The sequence below is a fragment of the Drosophila yakuba genome, chromosome 3R (assembly GCF_016746365.2).
Source record: "Drosophila yakuba strain Tai18E2 chromosome 3R, Prin_Dyak_Tai18E2_2.1, whole genome shotgun sequence".
Taxonomy (NCBI): domain Eukaryota; kingdom Metazoa; phylum Arthropoda; class Insecta; order Diptera; family Drosophilidae; genus Drosophila; species Drosophila yakuba.
The window spans coordinates 14,332,925-14,350,878 of record NC_052530.2 but is presented as its reverse complement, the minus strand read 5'-3'; the positions used below and the strand labels follow the sequence as shown (position 1 = coordinate 14,350,878).

Below are 17,954 nucleotides of genomic sequence, written 5' to 3'. Positions count from 1 at the left end.
CCACCTCTAGTTCCCAGTTAGTCATGCCCGGGCGTGCATAAGTGCGAGCAGGATGGTTAGTCTCCACCTGGTCAGGGCTGCCACACAATTAAATTGAATATCTGGTCAACCCAGGACGCCATGCGTTTAAATCGATTACAAACAGAGCAACAAAATTTGAAGCCGGAGATTTGGCAGTTTTGAGCGAATATAGGGTCAAACAAAATTCAAATAAAAAAGTAGAGCTGTTGCACAATTCAAACTATGGATTCAAAAATGCGTTTACGGAAAAAACCGAATATTAAGTCAACGACGTTATCGATTACGCGCTATCTTAGCCTGTTATCGATTAGATAAGATGGCGTCTATTATCTGGCCAGATCCACGCCTTCCGGCGGTGTGGCACCACTTGCCAGATGCACACTTGCCATCCCGCTCGCACCCACGCAACATCGTACGAAGGAATTTTCATACCAGTTAGCTGTGAAAAGTATTTAGCAGAAATAGATTTGGGAAACTAGAGAGATTTCGAGGCTATTTCGGCGCTACCAACCATCGTTCGCGGCAACCTCGACACCCAACAGCAGCAGTAGTGCACCAGATCAAAACTTCCCGACGCAAACATGGGCGACGTGATGAATATCGACAGCATAATATCGCGACTTCTGGAGGTGCGTGGGGCACGGCCAGGCAAAAACGTACAGCTCTCGGAGGGCGAAATTCGGGGACTCTGCTTGAAGTCGCGCGAGATCTTTCTATCGCAGCCCATTCTGCTCGAGCTGGAGGCGCCGCTAAAGATCTGCGGTGACATCCATGGACAGTACTACGATCTGTTGCGCCTGTTCGAGTACGGCGGCTTTCCGCCGGAGTCGAATTACCTGTTCCTGGGCGACTACGTCGATCGCGGCAAGCAGTCGCTGGAGACCATCTGCCTGCTGCTCGCCTACAAGATCAAATACTCTGAGAACTTCTTCCTGCTGCGCGGCAACCACGAGTGCGCCAGCATCAATCGCATATACGGATTCTACGACGAGTGCAAGCGTCGCTACAGCATTAAGTTGTGGAAGACATTCACGGACTGCTTCAACTGCCTGCCGGTGGCGGCCATTGTCGATGAGAAGATCTTCTGCTGCCACGGCGGCCTCAGCCCCGATTTGACATCCATGGAGCAGATCCGTCGCATTATGCGGCCCACCGATGTGCCCGACCAGGGCCTGCTGTGCGATCTCCTGTGGTCCGATCCCGATAAGGATACCATGGGTTGGGGCGAAAACGATCGCGGCGTTAGCTTCACCTTCGGTGCCGAGGTGGTGGCCAAGTTTTTGCAGAAGCACGAGTTCGATCTCATCTGCCGAGCCCATCAGGTCGTCGAGGATGGGTACGAGTTCTTTGCCAAACGCATGCTGGTCACCCTGTTCTCGGCGCCCAACTACTGTGGCGAGTTCGACAACGCCGGCGCCATGATGTCCGTGGACGACACGCTGATGTGCTCGTTCCAGATCCTCAAGCCAGCTGACAAGCGTAAAAAGTAATATCACACACATGCACGAAGAGCAGTCTTTTTCTATCTAAAACAGATCAATAAGAAACCCTACCAAGATACAAAACAAAAACACAACAACAAGAGAAACAAATACAAAAAACCAAAACATCCACAACAATCAGAAATAAAATGCTTTGAAACAACACATCAAATGATGCATGAAACGTAAGTGTGGGCTGCTGACGCAGTGAAATCAACTAGTGAATCACACTCTCACCCCAACCTTATCTCTGTTCTTGGTCACTTTTATCATCGGCAGCCAGGGCGATTCAAAATCCACAAGAAAATCCCTCAGCAATTCGGACAGCCAGCGAATGCATGCGTGCCTGGAGTAGCAGCGATTCACGATCAAAGGACATCCCCTGGGGTACCTTCCAGCAGATGAATGCAGTCTTTCCTTCCACTCCCATTGAGATTTAAATCGCAATTACAAACACATTGACAAATACCATGATTAAAAGCCACATATTTATTTTTAATAGCCCCCGCATATATACTTATATGTATATCTACCGACCAACCATACACCCACGCACACACACTTGTACACACATTTCAACACCTGCGTTTATAGGTTTTGTCCAAAATTTACACACTAGGTAATCAGGTCCGTACGAGCAGAGCACCCAGCATTATATTGGACTAGATGTACTTGATGGACTGGAGGAGTGTGACTGGACCTCAGTCGGTCACAAAGCATACAGATACAGAAAAGGGGGCCCTGTAGCGCTCTTTGGCCTTAAGAGTAGAAAGCGAAGCAAAACAAAACGAGAAACAAAAATCGAAGAAGGGAAATCGTTGAACAGACGAGCAGGAGGTGGAGGCGAACGCTTGCCAAGAAGTGAATTATAAACACTAAGTTTCGACCTTTTTTGTTCGTCCACATGGCTGCCCGATCAAATGGGCGCCAGAGGAAAATCCGCACGAGAATCAAAGGAATTTATTAGTTTGCCCCGAAAACTCCTTTCCGCCTTCCATTCATCAGCTATCCCGTCATTTTAAGAACGTGTTTTTTTAAAAATTAACTATTATTAATATGTATTATCAATAATCCTTTGTATTAATAAACAAATGATATAAAACGTGTATGAATTATGAAACTGATTTCAATAAACATTTGAAAAATCCATAATTCGCATTTGCTGCATATCTTGTATTTCGCTTTATTTACATGTACACTTCGAAAAATACTTAACATTTCTTCTAAATGGATGCGTTCTAATGGGATGTCTGCTGATTTTTGGTGTGAGCCTGCGAGCTGCTGTCATCTGAGATCTACTCGCTGGAGCCACTGGCTTCAGCTTGGACGGTTGGGCTAGGCTGTGCGGCCTCCTCGCTGGCCACCACCGCCTTCTCCTCAATCTGGCAGGCCTCCATCACAGCGGTGACCTCCGCCACGGCGTCCGAACTTTCCCCGGGCTTCTCTGGGCCTAGCTCGCCGTTCTCCTGCTGCTCCGCCGCCTCAGTGGGCTCGGCCACGGCCACGGTCTCAGGCTGCTCCGGGGCGACCACTTCGCTGGAGGCCACTGGCTGATGGCCCTGGAGCACCTCCGGATTGATGCTGTTGATGATGGCACGCAGCCGCTGGATCTCCTCGTTGGCCAGCTGCAGATCCTGCTGCAGACGCTCGTACTTGTCGTGCTGGTGGCGCACCACACCGATGTGGTTCCGGATGTACTCCATGGGATTCTCTGGCCGCTCCTTGATCACGCGTATGAAGATCTTGGTCAGCGAGTCCAGGACGCTGCCGCGCTCCAGGTAGCGCCGGATCTCGTCGCGCTTCGGATCAATGGGCTGCGTCATCGCGAGAGATTCGTGGTTAGCAAGTGGGGCAGTCGGGTTTTGGGCAAAAGCTCACCTTAAAGGACATCTTTGAAAAATGGAGATGTGCGGTGTGACCGTGGCCGGAACTTCGAAATATACCACAGTCAAGCCCCCTTGGCACACTACCTGAACCAGGGCTGCACGCCGGCGTCAAACGGAACTAGTTCGGCTCATATTAAAAATACAAATTTGAAAGGGTTAAATAAAGGGTTTTTTACATACTTGTTTTTAGATTGTTGGAAAGAAGACCGTTTGTTTTACTTCCCAGTAAAAAATAAATATATTTTATAACACTCCAACTACCCTTTTTTTTAAATATTCTTAGTTAAAATCAAAGAAGTAAATTAATGTTTTCCTTTGTTATATTTTAAACTTTTATCATAATAATATCATATATTGATATAGATTTAAAACTCAGGAAATGTCTCTACGATCTATAAGTTAAATTGTCATTAGTCTAAAAACATCCTCTAATAAAATATAATTTGGTTCGTTAAACTTTTAAAAATCAACTTATAAGACAATAAACCATTATTTAGAATTCACTTATTAACATTTTGAAAATTTTGGAATTTTCGAAATCTGCGGCTAAGCACATTCTGCGCATGTCCCACAACTGAATCTCTCACATGTACATGCCCAAATTCGTTGCACTGGATACAGCAATTGTGCAAATATTTTTCGAGTCGAACGCCCGGAATAATCCAATCCAATGATGCACACATTCGAGAACACCTTCATCCGGGGACCCTCGCCGTCCTACTCCGACGATGCCAACTCGGAGAACGCGCTGTCCGTGACCCTGCCCATCGGGGGAGCAGTTCCGGACTTGGACTTCTGTCGCGACGACTCGAAGACGGATACGGGCGACTACTTCGACGAGAAGTACAACAGCGACAGCTGCTCCCGACTGCATCCCGGCCACCAGGGACGCAACACGTTCGCCTTCTGGACCATTGTGGTGCTGCTCTTGGTGCTGACCGTGGGCAATCTCATCTTGACGCTCACCATTGTGGGTGTGCTTCGCCTGGGAAAAGGTGTCCAGGGCATGGAGGTGATTCCCGAGGTGGATGTGGTCAAGTTCTACGGCTCCACGGACTTGGAGCGAGTGCAGACCAGCTCGTTTGGCCAGATTCACGGCTTCTCGGATGTCCCGGTGACCATCAGCAGTGATGCCGGCGACGGGGAAGGCGGCGTCCACGTGCGCGTCTTTCGCAATGGCAATGGAGCGGCTAACGAGCGCGACAGGATCGTCCTGAACCGGGAGGGCATTCTCGTGCAGGCCACGAATTTGTTCGAGGTCAAGGACCCGGTCGACAAGCAGCCCATTTTCACCACCCACCGTCCGCAGTACAACATTCCGGGCGGAGTGGAGGCATTGCAAACGAAGGTGGTGAGTGCCAGCGGCATCGTGAGTCCCATCGACGAGTCCCTGGTGCTGGAGAGCGACGGACGCATGGCCATAAGAGGATCCGAGGGCGTGTACTTCGATGGGGCCAGCGTTGATGTGCAGGCCGAGCACCACGTCCTAATAAACTCCACGCAGGGCGCCACCATCCTGGAGGCGGGCACGGGTATCTTTCTGGACATGGACCGCATTCCCATCGTCAGCTCCGAGCTGGGACTACGCACGGGCAGTGTGCAGTACAAGATCTGCGCTTGCATGCCGCATGGAACACTCTTTCGGATCGCCATACCAAGGGTGCACAACGGGCCCAAGATCACCTGCGCCCACTTCAGTGGCAAGGACGATCCCTGCGAGGTCAACTAAGTGCGGTCAGAAATAAAGAGAATCGTTGCGATTATCGTATCCCTAAAACAAATGTTACGTAGCACTTTTTATTTTCGAGGAAATGTACACGATTTTATAGAGTATAATTGTGAAAACCGATTCTAAACTTGCATTGCAATGCGAAGGATGATCCATTTTGGGCGCGGGGCGGGGCGAGATGATGTGGTGTCGTTTAGCTTTGAAAACTAAAAACTTGCGTTTGGCCAGATATAATACAGAGATGGCATTGAATTTGCGGGATGAGAATGTACACAATGAGGTGGGCGAGAGGCAATTCAAATCAAGAATGTTAACGGATAGAGGATTAGCGCGCGGGTTAGCCTGCATCCGGATGGGGTACTCTAAACACCCGGTGGCGGAGGCGGTGGCGGTGTTGAAAGCGACGTCTGAGCGAGCTGATGGCGGGTTCTTGACGAGCTGGGAATCACGTCTGCCAGATTGTCCGGCACCATGCTAAGAAGCTCAGCTTCACTTAGGTGCGCCAAACGGCCTTTGCTCTTCGGCTTCGATGCTGCAAGGAATCGTTGATATCATTGCCAATTGTTATTTGGGAAAGCAGGTGACGTACCAAATGATCTGGTTGTGGTGATGGCGTCCTCGGGATTGTACTCCTCGTCTCCCTCGTCAGCATTGGAAGGCAGATCAGTCTTGTCCTTGATGCTGGCCAGGATCTTTGAAAGATTTGGCGGTATTGATATGGCGGATAGCACATTAGATGAGGACGCAGATCCCTGCAAAAAGCAACAAGGCATATGAATAAGAGAATTATATAAGCCACCTGTGCTCAACACTTACTGTGGGCTCCACTTTAAGCAGGCCGGCAATTTCCATTTGCTGCGCGGCTATTTGTTTGTTGATTTCATTCACCTGCCGTTCAAGATCGTTTGGCTTTCTTGGAGCAGTCTGCACCAGTTCGTCGTCGGACCCACCGGGCGAGTAGGGTTCATCGGCGTCGTTCGGCACCGGCGGCAGTGGCACCACCTTCGGGGCAGCTAAAAGGTACTAAGCATTAAGAACAGCCTTTTGCGGATGATTCCGCAGTAAACTTACTTTTCTGCAGCTTAGCAATTGGCGCCTTGATGATGGCATCGATATCGAACTCATCATCCTTGGAGCTGGTGGAGTGAGTGCTTGTCTTGCGCTTGGGACTGCTCTGCCCCGTGTACAAGGTCGTGCTGCGGGATTTCTGCAAAGGGGAATATTATTTCACACCGACATTTAATAATATGATAGGGCTTACCTTGGCGACTTTGCTACTTGTGGCGGGAACCGGAGAAGGCACAGATGGAGTCGATGGCGGAGCCTCGGCAGGTCGCTTGCTGAGACAGCGCACGATGATACCAAGCAGCGTGTTGGGTCTTTGGGCTTCGTCGTAGAAGGGAACCGGCTCCGCGGTCTGCAGCGCTGGTGGCAGCTTATCGCCGCTGCCCAAGGGGAATATATAGAAGTCTCGAATCTGATCCGAGTCCACACCCAAGACGCCCAGCCGCTGACGCGAGTCCAGGTATTCGAAGAAGAGATCAAACTTAAACGTTTCGCTGGGCGAGGCGGGGAATATGTTCACAATGACAACTTCCTTTGTGGGACTCTTCTTCAGCTTCTTGATATATTCCCAGACATTTACGCGGGTAATGCGGCCGATTACGTCCATCTGACTTGGCATCAGTTTACCTAGTTGATGACAGTTGCCGCGCACGGGGTACATTACGATTTCGAAGTCGGCCAAATCGATCATTTTGAGTGTACCGGACCACAGTGAACTCGTGGTCAGGCCTTGCACGTAGCGGGAGTAGTTATCCATTGGCTCAGGCGCTTTCAAAGAACTGGGAAGCGTTGGAAGTGGCTTGGGTGACGGCTTTGGTTTGCCCAGATTCGCCGCCTGCTCGACTGTTTTCTCGGAATCCAGAATTTGATCAACCAAGTTGTAAGCACTCGCCTCTGTTTTCTTTTCCGCAATCTTTTTGGGCACCGGCGATTGGTCGTTTTCGTCCCTCTTCTTGGGCAAGGGTGAGGGAACGACCTCATCCCTCTCCTTGCTTTGTTTCTCGCGCGACCGATGCTCACGCTCACCTCCGCCTGACTCTCCTTCGTTGTGGTGCCTGCGATGGCGCTTATCGACGCTTCGACCCCGACTATTGGAACGACTCCGACTCCGCTTTCGGTGATGATGCTTGTGGCTCTTGTGTCGCTTTTCCTTCGATGACCCCGACTTTTCCCTGGATGTAGAACGTTCCAGTGTGGAGGTATCGGGATCACTTACCAGTGACGTCTGTTTTGTGTCCGCCGTAGATGGTTCATTAACGTCCTCTTCGGGCAGTGTGACATCCACTTTGGTGGCGATTACCTCCTCCCCCTTGTGGGTTTTTACCACATAATTTTGGGCACATGCCAACATGTCCAGCTCGGATTTCTTGATCATGTCCAACTGGTGGCGATTTTCCTCCTCACGCCACTTGGCTAACTCTTGGCTGGCCAGCTGCTCCGGCGTCATCCGCACCAACTGCTTGGGCTCCACTTGCTTGGCACAAATCTTTTCGAACAGCGTCCGGTTCTTGCGATCCTTTATGTTGAACATAAGTGAGCGATACTTGGCCTTGTACTTGGCTCCCACGTCTCGTCCAAACGAGTTGAACATTTCCAGTTCCACGCTCCTCACAAACTGATCCACCTCAAGTACTGTCAGCCACTGAGTCGGTGCCTGGCCTAAGCTCTCCTCGGCAGCCTGGGCTTCCTTGATTCTCGCTAGCAGTTGCTCCCTTAGGGATCGCCGGATGCCGATTCGAACGGGCTCCGGTTTGCCTGCGCTTCGATTGGGGACTGGCGCCTGTACTGGAGCTGTTGGCTTCTCTTTATCCCTTTTGGCCAATGGGCGCACGGAAGAGATTCCTAGTGGGTTTGCCTGAACTGTGGTGGTTTGCGGATGTGACAATTTGGCAGCAACTTCAAGCGGTTTTCTTGCGACGGCCAGCGCGGGGGATTCAACAGCGGAGGTGGCTTCCGGCGCCCGTTTCAGCGGACGCTTCTCTGCGTCAATGGACTGAACGGTTCCCGAGGGCAGGACCTCGTAGGTGGGATTCTCCTGTAGCCATTTTCGAAACTGGTGAGCGGAAGGGGCCAAGTGCCCGGTGATTACTCGTCCACTTTTACGCTCAAACACATTAATCTGTAAGCAAAGTGTGTAAATTAGTTGGTTTAAAAGTTCAAAATAAATTCTCCTCTGTTGCATACCCTTTCCACCTTTGACACAGAGTCCGCTTGTCTCAACACGTCCTCAAACAAGTCCCTCTTCTTGTTTTTCTTGGCCTCCAGGGAGTTGTTCAGCGGAGATTGGGCGTTGGCATTCTGTGCCAATGGGCTATCCGGACCTTTAGTTGCCGCATGTGCTTGAATTGCGCTTTGCGCGTACTTTCGTATACACTCTTCGCCACAATAAACGGAAGAGGGGCTCGCCGGTCGCTTACAGACTAAACATAACGTCTCTGAAATGCGGTTGGCAGGAGATGGGCCCAATCTGATAAAGTTCAGCTGCTGCTGCTGGTGAGGAATTGTTCCGGCTGGGAATTTCTTGGCCGGCTTCACCATTGGGATGCGCATGGGGGAACTGGACACAGTTACACCCATCGGCAGTGTTCTTCTGGGGGTCGAAGGAGTCGTAACCTGCACCAGTTCTGCTGTCGAAATTAGTACTTTGGTTTCAATCGGTCTCTCCTCAGGTTGAGGAGTTGGTCTGGTTACCAACATGTCTGTTATTCGTGGTTGGCTCTATAAAAACAACTAATCAATAAAAACATACTTTATGTTTATTATAAAACTTTACCCTCTCCTCCTGCCTTTTAACGCATTTGGGACACTTCCAGTCAATGCCCTTGTTTTCCATATCAGTGCCCATTGCCTTGGTCACCCCCACGCATGTGCCGTGGAACCAATCCTCGCACAAGTCGCAGCAGATCATAAACCGATTGTTGTGTGGCTGCCGACAAACACACCAGAGCCTAAACAAAATAAATAAATGGTTTCAAATAAGCGTACAAATTCGCATCTAATAAATAACTTTATAAATGCTTACTTGTTGGGGTCATCGTCATCCTCCTGAGACTCTGAAGCGTCGGGATCATTGTTCTGACTTGTATCAAGCTTTTTTGATCTTCTGGGTGCCGTAGAACGTCTGGCCAGCGATGGCTCTCTAGGGTTGGGTCGTTTCGGCCCACTTCCGGACTGGCTGTCATTGCTCAGACTGCTAGCATTGAGCAGCTGATTAATGCTTGCGTCCAGCGAAGATTCACCAAAGGACATATTGCCTGCATCACTGTTGCTGGTCGTAGCCATTCCTGGGGCTGCAGGAAACTGTGCTCGTCGCTTGGCCCGCGTGGTGGGCGCTTCAATGGGAGGCAGGTATATGACCCGACCGTTGCCGCGCACAACCTTTGCTGAGGGGGGCAGGGAGGTTGCCACGCTCCTTGAAGGTGTACTGCAGGCAATGGGCAATGAGGTCATCGATTGTGCGGGCTCTGCAAGACTTGCATTAGGCAGTAGGTTGGTCTGTGCCTGTAAAGGAGAAATCTAGTTAGCTAACAAAATCAATAAATTAGAAGTTTTACACTTGCCTGTACTTGCGGCAAGTCAACAGGCAATGAGACGATGCCGTCCAGGGTTCCCGGCTCTGCGCTGGCCAGTACTTGCTTAACCACCTCGGCCTCGAACTGTTTGTCTTCCTCGATGAGACCGACCACGTGCTGGAGGAAATCCGCTGTAATCTCATCCTCGTCCGCCGTATCCATTATATCATTCGGATCTGCCACAGCTGGATTTCCTACTCCTTGCATCTCTGTAACCGGAAAACTTTGCGTAGGCAAGGACACTGGTGGGGTATCTAGATCGGCCGCTGTACTCTCCAGCATCTTAACCAGTTTCGGTATGTCCTCGTCCGCATTTACGACCGGCTGCTCCACGAGGTTGGACTTTAGTAGCTCATCCTGCACAATCGAGTTGATCAGATCCAGCTGCTTGTCATTTTCTGCTGCCAGTTCGGAGGAACTCTGGTGGGTCTCGATTACTATTTGGGCGGGCAGTTTATGCGACTGAGCTGTGTCCACACCGATTGGCATAAATCCCTTGGATGGCGTATGAGCTTGCGCAGGAACAGGAACCACAATCGGCGACATCTGCTGGTTGTAACTCGATCTCGGAGTACTTGGCGACATGACGGCCCGGTGTCGGAGTGGATCTGGCGATGATTTTGTGGTCGCGTTGTTATTCTCACCCAACAGGGTGTTGAGATTGGTGAACACTCCTTTGGGACTGGCCATATTCTTGTTGATGATAATCTCTTTAACTTCTTGTGGCGAGTTTACGATCCTTCCCAATTGCACGGCAGGCATACGACGAACACTGGAATTTGCCGGTGGCGTTGGCAGTGGAGGTTTTTTGACGGGCAGCGATTGATGTGTGGGCCGGATTTTGAGAAACGAAGTGCTTGGAAGACCTCTGCCCAGGGCAATAACTGTGGGCGCTGCTTTTGTGACAGGCAACTGAATTATTTGGCCGATTTGCGGCGCCTTTGGCTCTATAGTTTCCTTGCGTTTCTTCAGCTCGGGGAAGTGCTGTTGCGTGGGGGGTGGCGGAGGCAGAGGCTTCATTGGTTTGGTCTGAGCTTGCCTGACCACCTTTCTAACCCGCTTCCTTTTGTTCGGATTGCGTCCACTGCTATGCCTCATATCGAAGTCCATGTCACTGTCCCTGTCGTTGTCTGATTCCTGGAAATCATCGCTTTCGTCACTCATTTCCTCCGAATCGTAGGACTTATCTGCATTTTCCTCTTCGGCGGGATCCGAGCTTTGGGCGTCGTCATCATCTTCGATGTATTCCTGCACAGGAGCAATCACCTTGACTGGAGCGCGAGCGGGCCGTTGCCTGGCATTAACCGAATTGCTCGCGATAATCTCTGGCTTCTGCCTGGGCAGTGGTGACTGGATGGGCTTGCGGATCAGCTGCACCCTGGTTTGAAGCTGCGCTGGCTGCTGAACTTGGTGGGGCTTGACGGGCAATCTCTGGACCTTGACCTGCACCGGGCTGAAGGGAATGGCCTGAACTCGTTTTTTGGCATTGATGAGCTTCACATTGCCCGGTGCTTGCATTATGATTTTGCGGCTTTGGGCCTGCATTTCCATGGCCATCTTCTCGGCCCGCTTGTGGTTCTTTAGCTGCTCTGGCGAGGTAAACGGTGTGTAATTGTGGTCATTGCGGATAACTTCCATTAAAGCGTCCGTTTCCGCAGTCCTTTTGTAGACGGAAACTCCGGCAAGCTCTGTAAGTAGAATACAAATGAGTTGAAGCTAAAGTGCGTTTACTTTCGTTGTGGTCTAAATAATGCTTTTATTTCGCTTAATCATTTGGACCACATCGATGTACGTTATTTACTCAGTGCATTTTTCACAACCATATCAGCCGTGCTGTCCGCATAGAACTGCTCCACTCGCAGGCCTACGATTTGTGGGCGCTCCTTGGGTCTGCGTCGCTTTCGCTTTTTGATGGCCTTGGGCTTTCGGCCAACTCGCCTGCGTGTGCGCGGGGCATCGGCTTCCGTCTCCGTGGAGTCACTATTGTGGTCGTCGCCGGTGTTGTGGTTCTCCTCGTCCTGTTCATCCAACTCACTGGCATCATCGCCACCACTTTGGCTGCCATTGTCACTGTCCAGCTCCGAGTCCGTGGCGGTGTCCATGAAGTTCGCAAGCTCCTCCAGCCGCTCGGCTTCCTCCTGGTCCACCATACTCGGCGTGGGCGACGTAATCCGCACCACGCTAATAGTGGAAATCGATTTTTCCTCTGCATAAAACCAATGTTAGTTTGGGCGCAAGTGGGTTTATGACAATATGGCTTATTAGACTTACCCATGATGTTCCCGATGGCGCGCTCGTCGAAGGAGATTCCGTTCTTGCTGTAGACCACAACCAGATTGGAGTCGGCTTCGGCTGCCGCCGGCCGGGCGCTGGGCGCCTCTGTAAACACAGAACTGGACATGGCGCCAACTGCTCGTGATCCCCGCTAGCGGCGCATTGGAGTCGGCGGCCCACACAGCGTGTACTTTATTAGCTTGGAACAGAAGAACGACTCATTTGTTGTTGCATCCGCCGCGTTGTGACGCCGACATTGAAATTGGATAGTAGATTGAAAAGGGTTACTGGGGTGCGTTGGACCGATACTTAATACTGGTGATGCTCTACTAGCTGCTCCCACAAGCTGGCTGTTCTGTAGTTGAGATTCGAGAGCAGAATCCGTTGCTGTTTCTCTTTAAAATGCAAATTTTCCTCAATTATGAAAATAAAATTTGCAATAAAAGCCACTTCTAGCGTGACCAGACTTGGGAGTGCTAGCGATGCCGTCAGTTATCGATAGTTTCGTGCTTCTCTCTACGGAACTAGTTTCAATTTTTAGCTCATTTTTAACAAATGTCGATCTCTGTTTATATAGGGAAATACGCTATTTTATCCTTTTTCAGGGTTATTTGGCGATAAAGAAAATCGTTATAAAACATGAATAACATGTTCTAATTAAAAAACATAAACTTACGATCATTAGACAATTTATTAAAGCTGTTTTTTTCGCGTTCAGTTGTCGGTCATACTGTTGCGAAAACAGAACACAAAAAACACTGATAAACCCCATATAATTTACTGCCTTTGTTAGCCTGGCTATTGGCTATTATCAGCTAATCTTACTTGCTTGAGCACTCATTGCTGTCCAGAGCGTCAGTTAAACTTTGTCCTCCGTAGCAACACCATGGCCGCCTTTCAGATGGGATCGGGTCACGCAGTGCCCATGAGTCTCTTCAGGAACAACAGGGATCGTGCCGGTAAGGCCATCCTCAAGGAGCTGCTGCCGGGCCTCAAGTTCGATGGCAACCTGCTGGTGCTCCTCGAGGGCGGCAAGGACCAGAGCCTGTACAACACCGACGTGGACTACGTGTTCCGGCAGGAGTCCTATTTCCAGTACTTGTTTGGTGTCAAGGAGCCGGGCTGCTACGGTATCCTAACCATCGATGTGAAGACTGGTGCCCAGAAGAGTGTTCTCTTTGTTCCCCGCTTTCCTAATGAGTACGGCACCTGGATGGGCGAACTGCTCGGTCTGCAGGAGTTTAAAACCATGTATGAGGTGGACGAGGTATTTTATGTCGACGAAATGAGTGTTTATCTGGAGAGGGCGTCGCCAAAGCTGATACTCACATTGAGCGGCACCAACAGTGATAGTGGGCTCACCCTCCAGCCGCCCGACTTTGCTGGCAAGGAGAAGTACGTGACTGACTGCGATCTGCTTTATCCCATCCTCTCTGAGTGCCGGGTGATCAAGTCGCCCGAAGAGATCGAGGTGCTACGCTACGTGGCCAAGGTTTCCTCTGACGCCCACATCAAGGTGATGAGATTTATGCGTCCCGGTCGCATGGAATTTGAGGGCGAATCTTGGTTCCTGCACCACGCCTACTCCGTGGGCGGTTGCCGGCACGCCTCCTACACTTGCATCTGCGGCAGCGGAACGAACTCCTCGATTTTGCACTATGGACACGCGGGCGCTCCCAACAGCAAGCCTGTCCAGGACGGCGATCTTTGCCTGTTCGACATGGGTGCCAACTATTGTGGCTATGCCGCAGACATTACTTGCACGTTCCCGGCCAATGGGAAATTCACCGACGATCAGAAGTTCATCTACAATGCCGTGCTGGATGCCCGCAATGCGGTCACGGAGTCGGCCAGAGACGGAGTCTCCTGGGTGGACATGCACAAGCTGGCGGGCCGGGTGTTGTTGCAGCGCCTGAAGGAGGGCGGCATGCTCAAGGGCGATGTGGAGGAGATGCTCGAGGCAGGTGTTTCTGGCGTCTTCCAGCCGCATGGTCTCGGCCACTTGATCGGTCTGGATGTGCACGATGTGGGCGGCTACCTGCCCAAGGAGCCAAAGCGCCCCGCTGAACCATGGCTTAGTAAGCTGCGCTTTGCCCGCGTACTTAGGGCGGGCATGTATGTTACAATCGAACCCGGCTGCTACTTTATTAACTGGCTGATGGACCGCGCGCTGGCCGATCCGAACATTGCTAAATTCATTAATGTGGATATGTTCAATCGCTTCCGCAATTTCGGAGGTGTGCGCATCGAGGACGATGTGCTAATCACGAAGACTGGAGTGGAGAATTTTGCTATCGTGCCGCGTACGGTGGAGGATATCGAGGCAACTATGACATGTAAATATGATTCACCAGTTTAGAGCTTGCACAATATTTCCCACACTTAAACATATGTAATATACTGTATCATAATCAAATTATGGAATACCCAATAAATACATAAGGTCTCATCAATTGACAATTTTTTATGTGAAACATTAAAACAATACTTCAGTTATATATATTTTTACTTCTTTGCCATGAGATTTATGCTGCATTGGCTATCTGGAAAAGATAAGCGGTTTTTGCTGATACACAACTTGTTGAATTTCGATTCACATCAACAACTGATATCAACTTTCGCGTTATTTATTGGTCGACAGTGTTAACAGAGTAAACTAGACGGCCACCTGTCTAAGCGTGCAACAGTCAAGTCTCCAAGCGGAATCTAATTCTATTTACAAGCCGAATGTGGCGCAGAGTGCCATCGATTGATCTCTGCCCGATCCGGACTACATGTACTTTTTGGCATGTCCGTTTCGCTGCTGCTGCTTTAAGTGGCTGTGGGCGTTGCCATTCTGGGCCAGAGGTGCTGGTGTCTCACTGTTGCCATCGCCACCGCTGCCTTCCTGGACCGCCTCGATGACCTCAACGGCGCTGCGTCGTGGGAACCATCCGCGGATAGGACCCTTGCGTTGGCGCTTCTTGTCGCCAGCTAGCTCTTGCTCGGAAAGCACTCGTTCACCGAACAGCCAGTGGGTGCGGAAGCGAGTAACCTTAATCATGTCGTTGGTTCGCAGGCTGATGCGTGGCTCATCGGAGCAGGGAGCGGCAACACAAACTCGCCATCCCTGCGAGAAGATCGGCAGCCAGCGACCAGTCACTGGCCCTATGCATCTGAAGGTGCGGGTTCGAGCTCGTTTCTCCTCTTTTTGCGCTAGTTGCTCGCGCTGCAAGGGGTACACGTTAATCTGCGCTCTGTGACAACCATATCCAATACTCACCGTCAATGTATACTGATCACAACCCTCCGCCACAGGCCACTCAATGCCATCTCCCCGCTTTTGGCACTCGTCATTGAATACCAGTCGCAAATTGGCGCGCCATCCCAAATCATATGGATATAGGAACTCGTTGTCGCAGTCGGCATTTCTATAACGGCGGTAAAGTGCCTTCTCCACTATCCAAATCTCTATGCCCGTCTGGTTGTTGACAATCGTCTTCAGCTGAATGAACAGCAGCATGCTCAGGCCAATGACGACACCGATGGCCAGGCCCATGCCCAGGATGCACATGATGATGCTGAGCAGCGTGAACTGTACGCTGGCCAAGTGCGCCAGTCCGTGGGTGAGATAGTAGTAGCGGTATATGCCCCGCCAGAAGGAGCAGCACAGCACCACGGTGCCCTGCAGGCTGCCCAGGATGGAGAAGAGCAGGAAGTATGTGAAGTACGCGTGATTGGCCCAGCCAACGCAGTGATTGATCCACGGGCAGTGGTGGTCCATCTTCTTGACGCAGCGATCACCTAAGTTGGAAAAAGTATAGAAATGTGAATTTAGAAAAAAACATTTTTAGTCGCTTATTATAAATTCAAAATGCAAAAAGTTTTAATCTTTAGTGCGATATGAGAACTTACATTTGCGACAATGATGGGAGCGCGGGGCTTTGTACCCCTCGCACTTTTTGCAGTACTGCAGGAACTGAGCGTCCTTGGGATCCTGCCAAAATTTAAATTCATTAAAATACAGAGCGAAAGAAAACGAGCATATTATTCGTGATTTATGCGCGTTTCCCGAAACAGCCAGGTACAACAAAACCTAACGACGCACAGCTCATTAAGTGACCACCTCCCATTGCCCGTGGGCCACCCAACTGGCCCAGCTTATATGCCCCTCTTGCGTCTGGGCTCGCCTACAAAACATTTATGCAAATTCGGGTAATTGCATTACGGACTTTGGGCCCCGTAGAGTGCGTTCGCGTGCAGGGCCCGCCTGGCCGTAATGTGAGGAGTCGCCGCTAATAAATTATATTTGGGTCGCACCACTACCGGACAAAATGAATGGCAGTCGAAAAACGTTACAGCCGGCGGTGGCCCTTGCACGACAACTATGTTGGGGGTTAGTCCGTTGGGACCGGATTCTTTAAAATAAATTGCAGCGTTTAATTGGCGAGGATTATGCGATAAGCAGTCACACACGCCAATGGGCCGCCTTGGCCCATTTGTCTGGCCTGGAAATCGGACATGGAGACCCCGTTGAGACCGAAAACAGAGGCAGAAAACTCGGCACCTACTCTTCGGACGCTAAACAATTGCTTCCGCCTTGGAATGACGATGCACAAAGGGACGAAAAAACCACCCCCGGACTAAGTACTTTGGCAGTTCGTGACAGGTCAACAGTTTTTCGGGCCAAATGGTGGGAACTATCAATGGTAACAGGTGTCTCGAACTAGGTGGAGGCGGTTGACAGGTCGTCGTGTCACAACAAATGTTTCTCCACCATTCCGTTTTCCGTGGCGTTCTGGTTCTCCGGTTACCTTGGGATGCCACCGTTTTGGCATCAGTCCGGGACCTGTCAACGTGGCCATGACGTAATTGAATGTGGCCAGCGTGGAAAGGAGCAGGAACAGGGCCTGGTGGGCGAATCCAGCGAATGATTCATTTGGCGGCCACCACATCGAGTTCATGTAGAGCGTCGTCAGCGTTATGCACTTGATGATGCCTGTAAGCAAAGAGGTAGATAAACATTAGTGTGATTCATACACAACAATTTGATACACGTAGTTGGAGGGACCTAGCCCTGTTTTTGTTTGGATGGGGGTGACTTTGGTGGCCATGCTTCGCTTGGCAATTGCGTGCGGAGGAAATAAGGGTCATTTATTTAGTTTATTGTCGCTTTTCGAGTTGATTAGCCGGCACCACGGTCCAGTAATAAGTAATTTCGACGTTTCTCTGACTGATTCCGAGTCCTTTTTGGAGAGCAGCAACAAGCGACCGGCGTCTAATAAAGCCATTATGCCGAGAACAATTGTATATCAGTTCGATATCGTGGTGGTCCGGAAGTCCTATGCCGTCTAACCCGCCGACAGCCAAACGGACGATTTGCACGCCATGTTTGGTGGCTCCGTGAAATTCCCGATAGGCTTCAAGGACTAGGGTTACCCGGGCAATAAAAGAGCAAACGACACACAACTAAAACGCAATTAAGCAAATTAAATGTCCCTGGTGGGTGGACAACCGATTGGAGCTCCCCGTTTGGTGTGGGTGTTTGGATGGCATATGAAACGCGATATGGCGCACTCATAGCCCGGAGTGGGGCGTGTCCGGTGCAAGTGCCGCCCACGTAATTGGATCCTATACAACAATCAGTCCTTTGACTTCACTTTCACCAGTGTACATATTGCAAATTTTATCCATCCCACGGATCCACAGAATGGCTCCTCTTATCACCAGTTTGGCAAACACTTACTAAGGGCGGCAATGGGGCCCCAGTGCAGGAACCGCCGGAAGCCGGATATTTCAGCACTCATAATTTATGTATTCTCGCGTTGGCGTCTAAATTGGTAATGACCAAAAGGTAAACAACGAAGGTAGCCAAACTGCGATAGCGATAACCAAACAATCGATACAAAATACTATCGGTGTGACCGTGCTGCAAGTACTGCAAAAA

The 17,954-nt window shown here is 50.4% G+C and overlaps 6 protein-coding genes across 6 annotated transcripts; 3 read left to right on the top strand and 3 right to left on the bottom strand.

Moving 5' to 3' along the window:
* The first annotated feature begins 389 nt into the window (after positions 1 to 389).
* Positions 390 to 2,001, top strand: LOC6536819 (serine/threonine-protein phosphatase alpha-2 isoform). The gene is made up of 2 exons (XM_002097353.4): positions 390 to 1,687; positions 1,782 to 2,001. Exon 1 carries the CDS (start codon positions 603 to 605, stop codon positions 1,509 to 1,511), a length of 909 nt encoding a protein of 302 aa, XP_002097389.1. The 5' UTR covers positions 390 to 602; the 3' UTR covers positions 1,512 to 1,687; positions 1,782 to 2,001.
* A 653-nt stretch (positions 2,002 to 2,654) lies between these two features.
* LOC6536818 (c-Myc-binding protein homolog) lies at positions 2,655 to 3,535 on the bottom strand. The gene is made up of 2 exons (XM_002097352.4): positions 3,381 to 3,535; positions 2,655 to 3,316 (listed from the first exon to the last, which is right to left on the bottom strand). The coding sequence occupies exons 1-2, from the start codon at positions 3,390 to 3,392 to the stop codon at positions 2,798 to 2,800; spliced, it is 531 nt and encodes a 176-aa protein (XP_002097388.1). The 5' UTR covers positions 3,393 to 3,535; the 3' UTR covers positions 2,655 to 2,797.
* A 333-nt stretch (positions 3,536 to 3,868) lies between these two features.
* On the top strand, positions 3,869 to 5,169 carry LOC6536817. Its single transcript, XM_002097351.4, has one exon. It carries the CDS (start codon positions 4,059 to 4,061, stop codon positions 5,115 to 5,117), a length of 1,059 nt encoding a protein of 352 aa, XP_002097387.1. The 5' UTR covers positions 3,869 to 4,058; the 3' UTR covers positions 5,118 to 5,169.
* Positions 5,149 to 12,500, bottom strand: LOC6536816 (death-inducer obliterator 1). Its single transcript, XM_002097350.4, has 11 exons — positions 12,026 to 12,500; positions 11,556 to 11,960; positions 9,743 to 11,442; positions 9,205 to 9,683; positions 8,956 to 9,130; positions 8,367 to 8,900; positions 6,379 to 8,301; positions 6,189 to 6,324; positions 5,934 to 6,130; positions 5,707 to 5,869; positions 5,149 to 5,649 (listed from the first exon to the last, which is right to left on the bottom strand). The coding sequence occupies exons 1-11, from the start codon at positions 12,153 to 12,155 to the stop codon at positions 5,480 to 5,482; spliced, it is 6,012 nt and encodes a 2,003-aa protein (XP_002097386.2). The 5' UTR covers positions 12,156 to 12,500; the 3' UTR covers positions 5,149 to 5,479.
* A 134-nt stretch (positions 12,501 to 12,634) lies between these two features.
* Positions 12,635 to 14,481, top strand: LOC6536815 (xaa-Pro dipeptidase). Its single transcript, XM_002097349.3, has one exon. It carries the CDS (start codon positions 12,915 to 12,917, stop codon positions 14,385 to 14,387), a length of 1,473 nt encoding a protein of 490 aa, XP_002097385.1. The 5' UTR covers positions 12,635 to 12,914; the 3' UTR covers positions 14,388 to 14,481.
* Positions 14,478 to 17,910, bottom strand: LOC6536814 (palmitoyltransferase ZDHHC6). Its single transcript, XM_002097348.4, has 5 exons — positions 17,754 to 17,910; positions 16,822 to 17,006; positions 15,923 to 16,004; positions 15,291 to 15,811; positions 14,478 to 15,236 (listed from the first exon to the last, which is right to left on the bottom strand). The coding sequence occupies exons 1-5, from the start codon at positions 17,812 to 17,814 to the stop codon at positions 14,799 to 14,801; spliced, it is 1,287 nt and encodes a 428-aa protein (XP_002097384.1). The 5' UTR covers positions 17,815 to 17,910; the 3' UTR covers positions 14,478 to 14,798.
* Positions 17,911 to 17,954: the final 44 nt, after the last annotated feature.

What these genes read in the sequence shown, in the direction of transcription:
- LOC6536819 (XM_002097353.4), top strand. Translation starts at nt 603, where the DNA reads ATGGGCGACGTGATGAATATCGACAGCATAATATCGCGACTTCTGGAG.
- LOC6536817 (XM_002097351.4), top strand. Translation starts at nt 4,059, where the DNA reads ATGATGCACACATTCGAGAACACCTTCATCCGGGGACCCTCGCCGTCC.
- LOC6536816 (XM_002097350.4), bottom strand. Translation starts at nt 12,155, where the DNA reads ATGTCCAGTTCTGTGTTTACAGAGGCGCCCAGCGCCCGGCCGGCGGCA. An exon ending in GATGACGATGACCCCAACAA is followed by an intron (nt 9,131 to 9,204) that starts GTAAGCATTTAT and finishes TATTTTGTTTAG; the next exon opens with GCTCTGGTGTGTTTGTCGGC. An exon ending in AATTGCTAAGCTGCAGAAAA is followed by an intron (nt 6,131 to 6,188) that starts GTAAGTTTACTG and finishes AGTACCTTTTAG; the next exon opens with CTGCCCCGAAGGTGGTGCCA.
- LOC6536815 (XM_002097349.3), top strand. Translation starts at nt 12,915, where the DNA reads ATGGCCGCCTTTCAGATGGGATCGGGTCACGCAGTGCCCATGAGTCTC.
- LOC6536814 (XM_002097348.4), bottom strand. Translation starts at nt 17,814, where the DNA reads ATGAGTGCTGAAATATCCGGCTTCCGGCGGTTCCTGCACTGGGGCCCC. An exon ending in CAAAACGGTGGCATCCCAAG is followed by an intron (nt 16,005 to 16,821) that starts GTAACCGGAGAA and finishes AAATTTTGGCAG; the next exon opens with GATCCCAAGGACGCTCAGTT. An exon ending in GTGATCAGTATACATTGACG is followed by an intron (nt 15,237 to 15,290) that starts GTGAGTATTGGA and finishes TACCCCTTGCAG; the next exon opens with CGCGAGCAACTAGCGCAAAA.